General features: G+C 37.4%; 1 protein-coding gene across 1 annotated transcript in view; it reads right to left on the reverse strand.

Moving 5' to 3' along the window:
• The window catches only part of Nckap5 (NCK associated protein 5), a 777,883-nt gene that overhangs the window by 739,990 nt on the left and 25,017 nt on the right, over positions 1-12,876 (reverse strand). Inside the window, exon 2 of the mRNA XM_071619312.1 lies at positions 2,621-2,750. Within this exon, the coding sequence (XP_071475413.1) occupies positions 2,621-2,689 (69 nt within the window). The 5' untranslated portion in view covers positions 2,690-2,750. The remainder of the gene's footprint in view (positions 1-2,620; positions 2,751-12,876) is intronic.

The raw sequence follows: 12,876 nt of genomic DNA on the forward strand, positions 1-12,876 counted from the left end.
AGTTTCCCAAAAGGACATCTCCTCTTCCTGGGATAATATGTAATAAATGATAAAGAACTGAAGTGACAGGTGGAGATGCACATTCTACTCTTGGTGTAATCCTAGTTATATGACTTCAGGAGAAGCAGTTAGCCTCTCTGGGCCCTAATCTATTTCTTCTACAAGGTGAAGGACTAGATAGAACTCATTCCCACTTTAGCATTCTATGATTCAAAACAGAGAATAGAAAGGAACAAAATAATAAAATAAAAATAAATAATGTGACTTGGAATAATGCAAGTTTCTTTATATTATTTTATTTTCAGAAGTCTAATCTGGAATCATCCCTGCCTGCTTCTTGTCTGCATGGTTTCAGCACGAAGCATGTTTGAGTCCTTTAAAGGCTAGTTACCTTTTACCTCATCCCCGTCTAGGTCTCTTCCTGATAATCACAACAGAGCTCTTTCAAGGCAGTTTCAACAGATCTCCCTCCCAAAGAATCAACACAAACACCACCTTCTTTCTCTCATTATCCCAGCAGCAGTATCATAAAAAAAGAAGAGAACATAACACAAAATTTGTAGTCACTTGGCCAAAGTAGTATCCTGTTCAACAACATTTAAGCACCCTCACATGCATAGTCACAGGATGGTCCCAATCTGGATGTGCAGATGTAGCAATCTGCTTCAAGAAGACAAGGAAGATAATTCACTCAGGCAAAAACTCTCATAAGCGTGATAAAAGGACATTTAACAAAATTAAGATTCCCAGATGGTACAAACAATAGGTTCTCATTTTCACAGTGTTCTATGCCAGTCAATTCACAGCCCACAACTTGTCTCCAGGTAGAGCCATATGCCAACAGGAAAGCAAGCTTGGTTTTGTGTTTTCAGCTCACACTAATAATGTAGCAGGATTTTACTTACACCCATATGCAAGCTTTCCCTAGGCAAAATTTGCAATGTGGGCAAAAGTTTCATGGATACTATTTCCTCTTTCTGGGATTTGCAGGCATCCAATACCTCTATGGTCACCTACCTCCCCCTGCTCCACCTTGTTCCACCCAGCCCAGCCCTTCTTGCATTCGATGTTCTATATCCTTTTATTTGATAATTCTCTCAACAAAGTTCTGCTCATCTGGATAACATTTGGAAATGATCCAAAGCATTTTATTAATGAGAGCTACTATGAACTATTTAAAGACAATAGCTTAGTATGTTTGCTTTTATAGGGCATTTGCATAGGAGTTGAGACCCAAAGCAAGAATCTGTGGTTTTGGAGACCAACTGACAAGGATATTTCTGGGTTGAGGGAATCATTTCTGAGTTGCTCATATCATACCATATGGCTGTCTTTGTCCCTGCCTGAGCCCAACACAGACCACATTGATGTGTTGCTCTACAAAGGAGAGGCTGAGAAATGATCCCTTTATCGTACGTTTTCCCAGAAGTTGAAAAGAAATAAACATAAATATACACACCATATTTGGACCACTTCCTACCTGGAGACAGCAAGATCTAAGAGATGAGGTCACATTCACATGGAGAAGAACTTAAAACACTACCAAAGTCCTTGGTCTCTACAGGTATACTGGTCAATGCACAGCACACATAGTCATAGAAATTGATTCTGAATAACAAGAGAACTTGACACATCACATACACATAAACCTTAATGCAATCCTTTTCTCAATTCCCAGGAATCTACATCCATGAACAGTTTATGAAAGGAAATGTCCACTCTTCTGGGGTAAAGAACTGATCTCTACACAATAGAGTAAGATGTATAGCTGCAGAGTTTAAAGGTACAACTGATAAATCAATTCAACAATATTTTATTGGATACTTTCGTGCAGCAGGCTTGGGACCAGGTGCTATGAGTATACAAATGCACAAAGAGCATCCCCATCAAATGTGCAAAAGAAGGTACCAAGCTAACCTTCTGCTTTAGTAGTTACATGAAAGTGAAAGGAGTGGCTTGCTTGATTTCATTTCTTGCTATATTCACATGCCTCATAGAACACAACAGGTGACCTACACTTTAGCCCAGAACCTGTGAAAAAGTGACCAAGCTTCCAAAATCAGTGACTTAGTCCATTTCTCACACTTACTATAGTGATTCTCAAACCTGTAAACAAATCTAATCAGGTTGTTAAGAATGACGTTTGTCAGCACTAAAATTCTTAGAAAGCTTACAGATAAGTGAATTAATTTATATCCAAGAAGATCTCTGACACTTTCTCAATTCTTCAGCATTTAAGTTTGCATTGAATTCTTGTTCAACTTAGCCTCAAAGTTAAGATAAATGGGTGATGGAGCAGCTATATATAGGCTTGGCATTTGGCATAGTGGTACAGTAGTGTTTTTGTATAAGCTAAAATCGATTTCAGCTGGAATTAATGTAATTATATATAACGTTGACAGACTATGACATTTGCCTATTAAGACACTGCACAAACATTCCAATAATTTGCGGGCTTTTGAGTTCGTAAAATAAAAATGAAACAAAATCCCAAGGGATATTGCTAATGGGGTAACTTGAATAGATGTTTCAAAAGCACAGGGTTCAGGAAATAACAGTCAAAGAATAATGTACTTTAAGCCAAAACATATAGAGTGGTAAATGAATATTTAGTACTTACCACAAGACTGCTATCCAGGGACAGCCTTTTTCCAAAGTCCCTTTTTTCAAGTTGTCTCTTTCCCTCCATGGGCCAGGTTATTTGTTTTCCTTTGTGATTTATAAGAATCCCCCGTCTGTTTCCAGGGTCACTGCGAAAAGGGAACATGTGTTTTACTATCCAAGCGCTCAGTGTTTAGATCCTTGTTTTTCAGCTTTCCAACCAGAAACAAGTGTTGAAGCCAAAAAAAAATACCCAGGCCCAAGAAATAAATATAGAACTGAGATCTCTCAACTCAAAACATCTCCCTGGGTTACAAATGTTGGAGTTGTCTTTTTGGAGGCCCCTGTGTTTTTTACAGGTTTTGCTAATGGAGTTGGGGAATGGGTTTGCAGGTCGAATCAGCAGACTGTGGAAAAAAGCAAACAGTCCGTTTCATGCCACACTGGCTCCACACCCGTTCTCTCTCTATCAGCCAGAATTGTTCTGTTACTATGCACATAGATGCTGTCTGCAAATTCCATGAGATCAAACTGACAAAACCACACTCCACAACCAAGAATTATTGAGCCCAAGGCCCAAGGAGGATTGAAATGTGAACATTATTGTCAATATTTAATTTAAAAATATGTCATTTAAAAATATTTGAGGAACATTATAAGATACGTTCCTTTTGGGACAGATTGATTCAGAATGAATGGTGGATGATGTCATTATTGTCTATGAGTATTTATGAAACAACCACTGCACTGTAACATGTAGTTCATCTCTGCACTCCACTGAGATTGCTTGCTCTAGAATGATGAAGTATTCTGCTTAATAAACATCTGCCCTGTATATTAAGTGCTAGCTTCCAATTTTCACTGTGATGTAAAAAATTTGCAATAAAAGAAATGGGTTTAAAATGAGAATTTCTTAGCCTTTAGCTAAGTGACCATGGATAAGTCATTTAGCCTCTCTGAAACGTGTTTTTCTGAACTGCTAAAACACAATTATGGGAATCAAATAATACCTGTGAAATGACTGAATGGTAATATTTTATAGTTTTCATTAACGATTACCCACAGATGACATTTATAAACAGTGAGCATGAACTGATATAAAACAAAAAAATAAAAATGAGTCCTGATGATTCAGAAAACACTTGGAGATACAGAAATTGTTCATAATTCTCATAAAGTCATGGTACTACTGACACAGAAGCATTTAACAAAATACTGAGTTAATCAGTTTGTATAAAACCAAAAAGAAATATGTTCTACCACTCTCAATGGCTCCAAGCCTGACAAGGTCAAACAGCCACACCCAGAGAAAGAGGGATATGATGAGTGTGCCCATGACAGTGTATGCACAAAGTACAGTCCCTTGCAGGAAGCTGATGGTCCCCCTTTCTAGCTTGCTCCCTCCTCCAACCTCATCTTGCAGCTCTCCCTTTCAGGAATACTAATTTCACGACCTTACCAGCCCATTCAGAAACTCCTAGGAGTCCTTTCAGAACTCGGGAGAAAATTCAAAAATTTCAACATCATTTTCAAGGTCTACTTCCTGCCAACTAGTCCTTTACAGTCCCCAGACACACTCGTAACATTCCTGAGAGCATGCTTTTGATCAAAATTCTCACCTAAGTCTCCCCTAATCCTCTCCATACGCCGGGGCCTGGCTCAGGTCCCATCTCCCCCCAGGACAAATCCATTTGGTAATGATTCCCTATCTCTCCCAATTTTCATAGGAGTCCTTAGGGATTTTTTTTTTGTCTTATTAATCATCTTAGTCACCTAGGATAGTTCTTTAAATACATTAAGTTCTTAATATATTGTTGTTGGCAGGAGCTAGTAGTTGGAAATAAGCAAACAAAGCCCAAGCATTGTTTTTCAGGAAAAAGAGGTTCTGTACTATTACTATAGTCAAAACTATCAGTCAACAAAAATTTGTTTTAGAGACTCCCCTACTTTATAGGGCAGCCTCCCTTTTTGCCTTGGTGCCTATATTCTCTGTTATCTCCAAAAATTCTTTCTCTTGAGGATGTAATGATGAGTCCAATCAGATGAATGGGCTGCCATATTTCCCATTCTGTCAAGAACATGCCCTCTCAAGTCTTAATTCTGAAGAGCAAAGGGGTTTGATAGATCACAAACCCTTTGGCATTTGGCACATATGTAGAGAGTACCTACTATATGGAATGCACTGTCCCTGGATATTGGTGACACAGCCATGTGTTAAGAAAGACTAGGGTCCTGTCATCATGGAACTTACATCCTACTATTAGCATTCAGAAAATAAATAAGCAAACAAACAAGAGAAGATCAGTTTCTTAGGCATGAAAAAGGTGGGAAGAGAATGTGTGAGAACACTGCTTATTTGTAAGAAACTCCAGCTGCTGAATTTTATGCTTCATCACAGGCTGGTGAGGGTGTTGTTTGGGGAAGTGGGGATCCTTTTCACAGTACTGTGATGTACCCATAGGAAAGACATGACCCCCATCAGGTGGTATAGCAAGTGTCAAGAACATGGGCTTGGAAACTTTTGGGGTAGAGAGTTAGGATAGGAGCCAGCCATGGAAGAGATGGGTAAGTTTTATCCCAGGTAGAGGGACCAGGAAAAGGAGATGGAAAAGAGCTTTGCATGCCCTGGAAAACCGGGTCACTTTCTTAGGAATGAAGAAAGCTAGAAGGAGAATGTGTGAGAACAGTGCTAAACTGTAGACCACAGCCACAGGCTCCTGTTCTCAGCATAAAGGTTAATCTTAGGGTTTGAATCTCTTTATTCTTAAATAGATGATAACATTAAACAGATTATTTAACATATTTAATCCTCGGTTGATTCACCTTCTTCATAGTAGGATTGTTGTGATGATAAATGGACATTCCATTTAAAGAGTTTTGCTATCTAGTGATATATAGGCGACGTTTAAATATTAAATATGTTGATGATCTTTTCTGGTAAATATAATCAAATTCATTAGGAGAGACTCTAGCTTCTGGATTTTAGTTCTGTCAGAGGCTGATGGGGTTGTCACTTCGGAAATGGGGATTCTTTTGACAGTTCTCAAATAGCCAATCTGCCTATAGAGAAAGCTGACTTAACTGCTTGATGTGATCAATTTCTCTTCATACTTCATGGTGTAATATAGATAGAAATAGTATTCACATTATTTAGCAACCACATTGCATGGGCATGACAAATCATAAAGGTGTATTCTGATCAGGACTGACCATAGTAACAAACAGTATGGCCACAGTAGTGAGTCCTGGCCAGTTGCCAGCCCAGGTGTATACACTATCTTGTTAGTTACCCCATAGGACAATCTTGGGAAGGACCAAAGAAATTATTCAAATGGATCAAAGCAAGGCTACCTAAAAGAAATAAATGACATCCAGGATATGGTAATATGAAGAGGGGAGTGATCAACAAAGGAAAAATCACAAGTCTGATTCTCATACTCTTATCTCTTGCACTGTTGGGAAGAAAATTAATTTTGTCACTGTTCTGGAAGCTGGAAGTCCAAGATCAAGTTTCTGCATTCCTTTAAATGATATAATGCCAAATGCAGAGCAATGTGGCACACATTCAATGAGCATTTATTGTTTGCATGCATACTGAATGGGCAAATGTTTGTAGCCGTACGTGTGAGAGATGAAGAACAGGGTAGTAATATAAAGTCACCAAAGGGAAGAAACACTACACATACTTGCAATGGCGAAGTTACTTGTTTCTTTAGCCAAACACACACAGACACACCCAGTCTCAAAAAGATCCTATAATGTTTTTAAAATACCAGAAACCTAAAAATTACTCTTTAGGACTTGCCTAAATCTACAAATTTTCATAACACAGTGGTGTTCATATCTTTTCTGTGTCTGTCTTCTCACATCTCTGGTTGTAAAAAAATGTTCTTCTGATTCAGGATGATGGGATGGAAGCTCCTCCTTCCCTCCATGAGAAGGAAAAATGGTCAGGCAGTTGAAGAAAAGCAGGATATTAAGCCTCCTCTTATTGACTAATGGTTACTGATACTGATCTTCCCTTCCAACGCCCCAGACATCTCTAGTTGATGAAAGTAGTTCTTAGATTTCTATAGAAATCTGAAGAAATTTAAACTGGCCTTTATTAGTAACCTCTGTTTTGGAAAAAAATAAAATTCCTCGCAGATAGTGATAGTCTTTGAGTCTAGACAGATTTTTAATATTTCTAAAACTGTCACTAATTTTTATTTTCTGATAGTCTTTGTAAATAGACTGTATAATTTTTAGGAGACACTAACCAAATGGCACATTTAACTAAGTCTCAAAGGCATATTTCCTCACATCTCGTCACATACACTTAGATACACACTCAAATACATCCTCACATACATACACTTATTCATTCAGATACACTCACACTCAAAAACTCATGTACCTACACATTCACTCATATATGCATGCATGTACACACTGAGATATGCATATACACACTCAGATACACCCACACAGACACAGACACTCATTCACTGAGATACACACTCACATACTTTCTGAGCGTTGTTTTCTCCACCCCAGTTTTACCTCTCTGATTCCCTCGCTCCCAGCCTCTGCTTTAATATATTAATAATGGTGCTGGAAGAAACAGAGCAAAATGGTAGAGCCAAAGGACTGTGGCTCAACCATTAGAACATTGGGTTCCCAGCTCTCCTTTCCCTATAAATTTGAGCAAATCCCTAACTTCTGTGACTTGACTTTACTTATGCCTTGTGCACTAAGTTATTGTAGGGTTCCAGCAAGACAATTCATTGATAGATTCAAGATGTCTTTCACTCAGCTTCATTAACCAAAAAACAATGCTCAATAAAATTGCTAATACCCTCATAAATGTTCAGAAAAAAGAGATTGTGTCAAATTAATCGGTATATTCCCTATAGTGCCCAGCACACCACAGCCCACATGGTAGGCACTTAAAGAGTAACTGTAGAATAGAACACACTGTCTTAGTCTGTTTTCTATTGCTACAACAGAAGACCCTAGATTAGGCAACATAAATAAAAGGGGGTTAATTAGCTCATGGTTCTGGAGACTAAAAGTCCAAACTCAGAAAGCTGCATTTACCTGGCTTCTGGTAAGGATCTAGTGTTGCTCTCACTCATGATGAAAAGAAGACAAGAGGCATGTGCCCAGAGAGGAAGATAAAAGGGGGGCAAATGTCTTCTAACAACCCTCTCTCACAGGAACTATATACATTCCTTCAAGAGAGCAGAGCTCCTTTACCCAAACACTGCCTGAAGGCCTCACCACTATGCTAGCAATTAAATATATTTGTTTATCGATGGATCTGTAACATTTATGTATTGACAGAGTTAATAATTATACATTTTTATATGGCATGGTGTGATGTTTCAGTACCCTGATACACTGTGTATTGGTCAAGTAAGGATACTTACTTAAGCCATCACTTCAAATAGTAATTATTTCTTTGTGAAGAGAACATTCAACATTCCCCTTTTACCTATTTTTGAATTAAATAATACTGTAATAATCACCATAATCACCCTCTGTGTAATAGAACATCAGAATCTTTCTCTGTTATGTGACTGTGTCATCGAACCCATTAACCAGTCTCTCCCTGTTCTCCCCTCTCCCCACCCCCACTGGACTCTAAAGGTTTAGCCTGTAGGGGTAAGGGACACACCATATCCAAACCATAGCACATGCCAAGGGAACACCAAAGGGAAGTAAGCTTCCTGTCCTTGGAAAAAGTGACTCAGTGGGTCTCTATTCCAGCTACACCTCAGGATCACCTGGGGAGCATCTGTAAGATACCAGTGCCTTGGGCTTTCTACCAAATCTTTGAATCTCTAGGGACAAAGCACTGGAGTATGACAAGAGCAGCCAGCATTGGAAACTGCTATTTAAGAGTAGTGGTTGCATATTAGAGTTGCCTGGGGGATCAATAGTCCCAGTCCTAGACAAAACAAATCAAGATTGCTAGGAATGGAAGTTAGGCATCTATTATCTTAAGATTCCCTAATATCTCCCAGCTGTAGACAACTGAGCATCAGGCTGAGAGGGTAAAGGGATATCCCCTTTCTAGATCTCTATCATTTCTCCAGGGCTGAAGAACACACAGTTATCAGCAGTAGCAACTCCCTTTCTTTAGTTGCTGTGCCCAACAATTTGTAATTTGCAAATCTGGACCCAAAAGAAGTGTCTGCAGACACTTTGGATAAACACCTTGTCCCTCTGCACATCTCTCAGGATCACTAATAGTCATACTTAAATTGTTTCTCCCTTTCATTCAGAAACTAAGGTTGACTAAAGATAGAAATATCAAATCTAGATTTCAAAAGAATACACAAATAACTTAAAGAGAGGTCATCATGGTCTGGGGTTGTAGCTCAGTGGTAGAGCTCTTGCCCAGCACGTGTGAGGCCCTCGGTTTGATCCTTAGCACCACATAGAAATAAATAAATAAATAAAGGTATTAAGAAAAAGAGAGAGAGGTCATTATTTAGAGTTGCTAAACTTCGAATGCCAAAGACTGGAAGAAAAACATCACTAAAATTATGCCTATTTATTGATTGATTGATACAAGGGATTGAACTCAGGATATAACTGAGTTACATCCCCAGCCCTTTTGGTTTCCTATTTTGAGACAGGGTCTTGCTGAGTTTCTGAGCTGTCTTTGAACTTGTGATACTCCTGCCTCAGACTCCTGAGTCTGGGATTATAGGCATGTGCCACCACACCCAGAAAAAAAATTATGCCTATTTAAAAATACTACAGTAAATAGTTAAAAAGAAAAAAACAGATAGCTATAGTAACTGAAAAAAAGATACTTCAAAAAAACTAATAGCTATATTCATCTTTCATTCAAAATTCAGTAACATTTATTCAACATTTATTTTGTCCTATGCCCTGTGCCAGAAAGGAAGAAAGGGAGAAAAAGAAGGGGAGGGAATAAAAAAGGGAGAAAATGGAGGGATAGAAGGAAATGAAGAGAGGAAGGATTTTTTTCTAAAATTTTAAGGAAGCCTAGGGGAAGGTCCTGGGGAATTAAACTGACTAAATTATGTTGTGTGTGTATATATATATATGAATATGGAACAACAAATCCCATTAATATGCATAATATAATCGACCAATATTTCCAATTTTTTTTTATTTCAGGAAGCTTAAAATCTAAGAGGGAGAGAAATTTATATATAGGTGAGTAAAATTAAAGATAAAATAAAAACATAGTAAATATATGAAGACACAATTGGTGTGAAGATACTATTTATACAATCAGAGATATGAAAAATTGTGCTCTATAGATGTAATAAGAATTGTAATGCATTCTGCTGTCATATATAAATAAAAAAATTTACATTTTAAAAAAAACATGAATGAATGAACGAATGTGAATGACTTGAGAGGAAGATTGGCTTTCTGCTGGGCTAGTCCTGGAAGACTTGCCTTACTGTCATTCCTGTTGTTGCCAGCTTCGGGCCTGATACAGACTACTTCTGCATTTTTGCCGTGTAGGAACTAAGAACTAAGAGACAGAATGGTAGGGCTTGGACCAGGAGAAGCATTTCAGCTCTGGCTGTTCTTGCGCCATCTGTTCTTTCCCTCCCAGTCTTCCTTTGTAAAGATTTTCCCCACCATTTATCCTCTACTCTGCCTCTTCTCCATTCATCACTTTAGGAAGGTTTCTAATTCATTACATAAAATGTCTATATATTGCCCATAAACACTTCAGGGGAAAAATCAGAATAGAAATAAAACAGATACATAAATACATTTTATAAATAAATAAATAAAAAGTGTGTACATAACCCCAGTGAATTGGAAGAATATTTAGATAAGTGACTAGGGAAAAGAATTTTCACACTGTGTCATCTGCTAACGTTAATGAGTTAATTAAATTAGAAAAATTCCACTGCCAAAAGTGAAAACATCCAAATATGTGGGATGCTCAGGGGATTATGGACCATGCTACTAAATGCATTCTGTTCAAGCTTATTTTTTTTCTTCGAGCAGGCTGTAGAGAGCTACACTTAAAAAGCCATCCAATTTCAAGAGCGTATTTTCCATCTGGGGCCAGTTGGGTAGACAACGCTCTAAACTCCGAAAAGCCTGCTGAGAAACAACACAACTTGTTAAGGAAACAGCCTATGAAAAGCAATACTTTCTAAAAATCCAGCAAAAGGTTTAACTGTGATGTCTCCATCTACTGCAGAATTCATTATTTTTCATTAAATGTCTTTGCACACAAGTGAGAAATGAATGATTCAGGAAATGAACTTCATAAAATAAATCGAAAGCCAATACATTTTTGCTAAGGTTTCAGCTGGTAATTAGAATATTTCCAATTACCTAGCAGTTTTTGTCACTTGAAGAGTTTACTCATTTGCCTGCTAAAGTAACCTCCCTGCAGCTACCCCCACCCCAAATCATTCTGAGGTGAAAAAAAATGCTAAAAGCCAAGTAAATCAAGATTAAAGGATTAAACCTTAAAAACCCATTAATGCACTGAAACAATAGAAAGAATTTTAATAAACCATAAAATATAGAATATGGCATGAAAATGTCCTAAGTAATAACAACTGTCAAAATGAAATGCATGAGAAATGTCTCAAAGATGTTTATCTTTTTCTGTTCAGTGTTTAATTAAATTGAAAGTATTCTTCATTTTTTGAGAGGGAGATGGGCTAAAATCTCTTCAAAAAAAAAAAAAAAAGCAAAATGGTCAATAATCATCCACTTAAATGATAGCTGGGAAGAACTAAGTTTTACAGACACATACACACTCATATCTACATACTTTTATATATACACAGATATATATACATGTTCATTCTATGAATACATTTTTATAATGCTTGTATGCATACATATATTTATTTACTCCATGCATACATGAACATACATATATAGTCACTTTTTCTCTTCATGTTACCATTTTTTTTCTGGTAATAAGCAATAAAAATATTTTTTTTTAATTATTTGCCCCCCCACACACACCATGTTGCTTGTTTCTTCTTACTCAGACTCAGATCTAAGGAGTTAGCCTAGGCTAGTTGGACAGACCAGTGCTTCTCAAATTCATGCACAGAAATCACTAGTAGACCTTGTGAAAATGCAGATTCTCAATTATTACATCTACAGCAAAACCTGAGATTCTGCATTTCTAATAAACTGATGCTTCTTGTCTGTGGACTGTATTTTGACAGCAAAGGATCGAAACTTAGAATTTTTCTATGTATGTGTAAGAGTGAAATTCTAAGAATTTTCTCACAGCTCTGTGATGACTCAGTTCTTCACATAATCCAAGATGACAGATGAGGTCTCATAATAGCGATTCCTGGGTTTACCTTCACTTGGGACACTAGGAAAGCCAGAACCTGAGGTCTAAGTGGTTTCTTTCAGCCCCATCTCACCTACCAACCAACACAGTCACTGCCTCAGAACCAACCCAACAAGTGGCTGCCTTGTCTCCATTCCACTCATCCAGGGACAGATGGCTCACACTGCCTCCCACAAGGGCCCATTTCATATCTGAGTATCTCCAAGGGCAACAAAGTTTCAATCTGTCTCTTGGATTTTTACCCACTGGACACATCTCTGTTTTCTGGAGCGAATGTAATATGCTTTCTCTCTCAGGCAAAATATGCCCAGTTTCATCAACATTTTCTCTTGTGAAGAAATTTCCAAAACCCTTGCCTTCATCGTTACTCTCTCAACAAAAAAATCCATGAAATGATAAAGTCTTCTTCCCAATTAAAACTGTTATACCATATTAAATTCATTTATTCTCCTTCTAGAAGATAAAAGCAATAAAAATGTATATAGAGTATAATGTGGAAATCATATAACTTCATTCTCCTGATCACTTTTAGCAGTTTTTCTATTTGTGCACCCCTATTTATAAATTCTGCTTTTTCCCCTTTTCCAATAGATGGGATCAACACTTGTTGGTCAGTGATTCCACTTTATTTGATATTTTCAATACACTAGGGTTTAATTTTTTACAACTTCATATTATTCAATATAATGGATGATCAATAGATCTCTTATTAGCTTAAATGTAGAAATACAGAGTTTGGGATGTTTTCTGATTCTAGGCAGTGTTTCCAAGAGCATGTATATGTATCTTTTGTGCCTGCACAAACTTTTCTATAAAGCTTAGATTGCTAAGGGTGAAATTACAGTGTAAACATTAAAAATTTGGTATGAATTGCCTAGTTACCTTCTAAAAATATTTTAAGAACCTATACCTCTATGGCTGTTATGAAATGACGGTTTTCTACATAGTCACCTTTA

The sequence above is a fragment of the Marmota flaviventris genome, chromosome 11 (assembly GCF_047511675.1).
Source record: "Marmota flaviventris isolate mMarFla1 chromosome 11, mMarFla1.hap1, whole genome shotgun sequence".
Taxonomy (NCBI): Eukaryota; Metazoa; Chordata; class Mammalia; order Rodentia; family Sciuridae; genus Marmota; species Marmota flaviventris.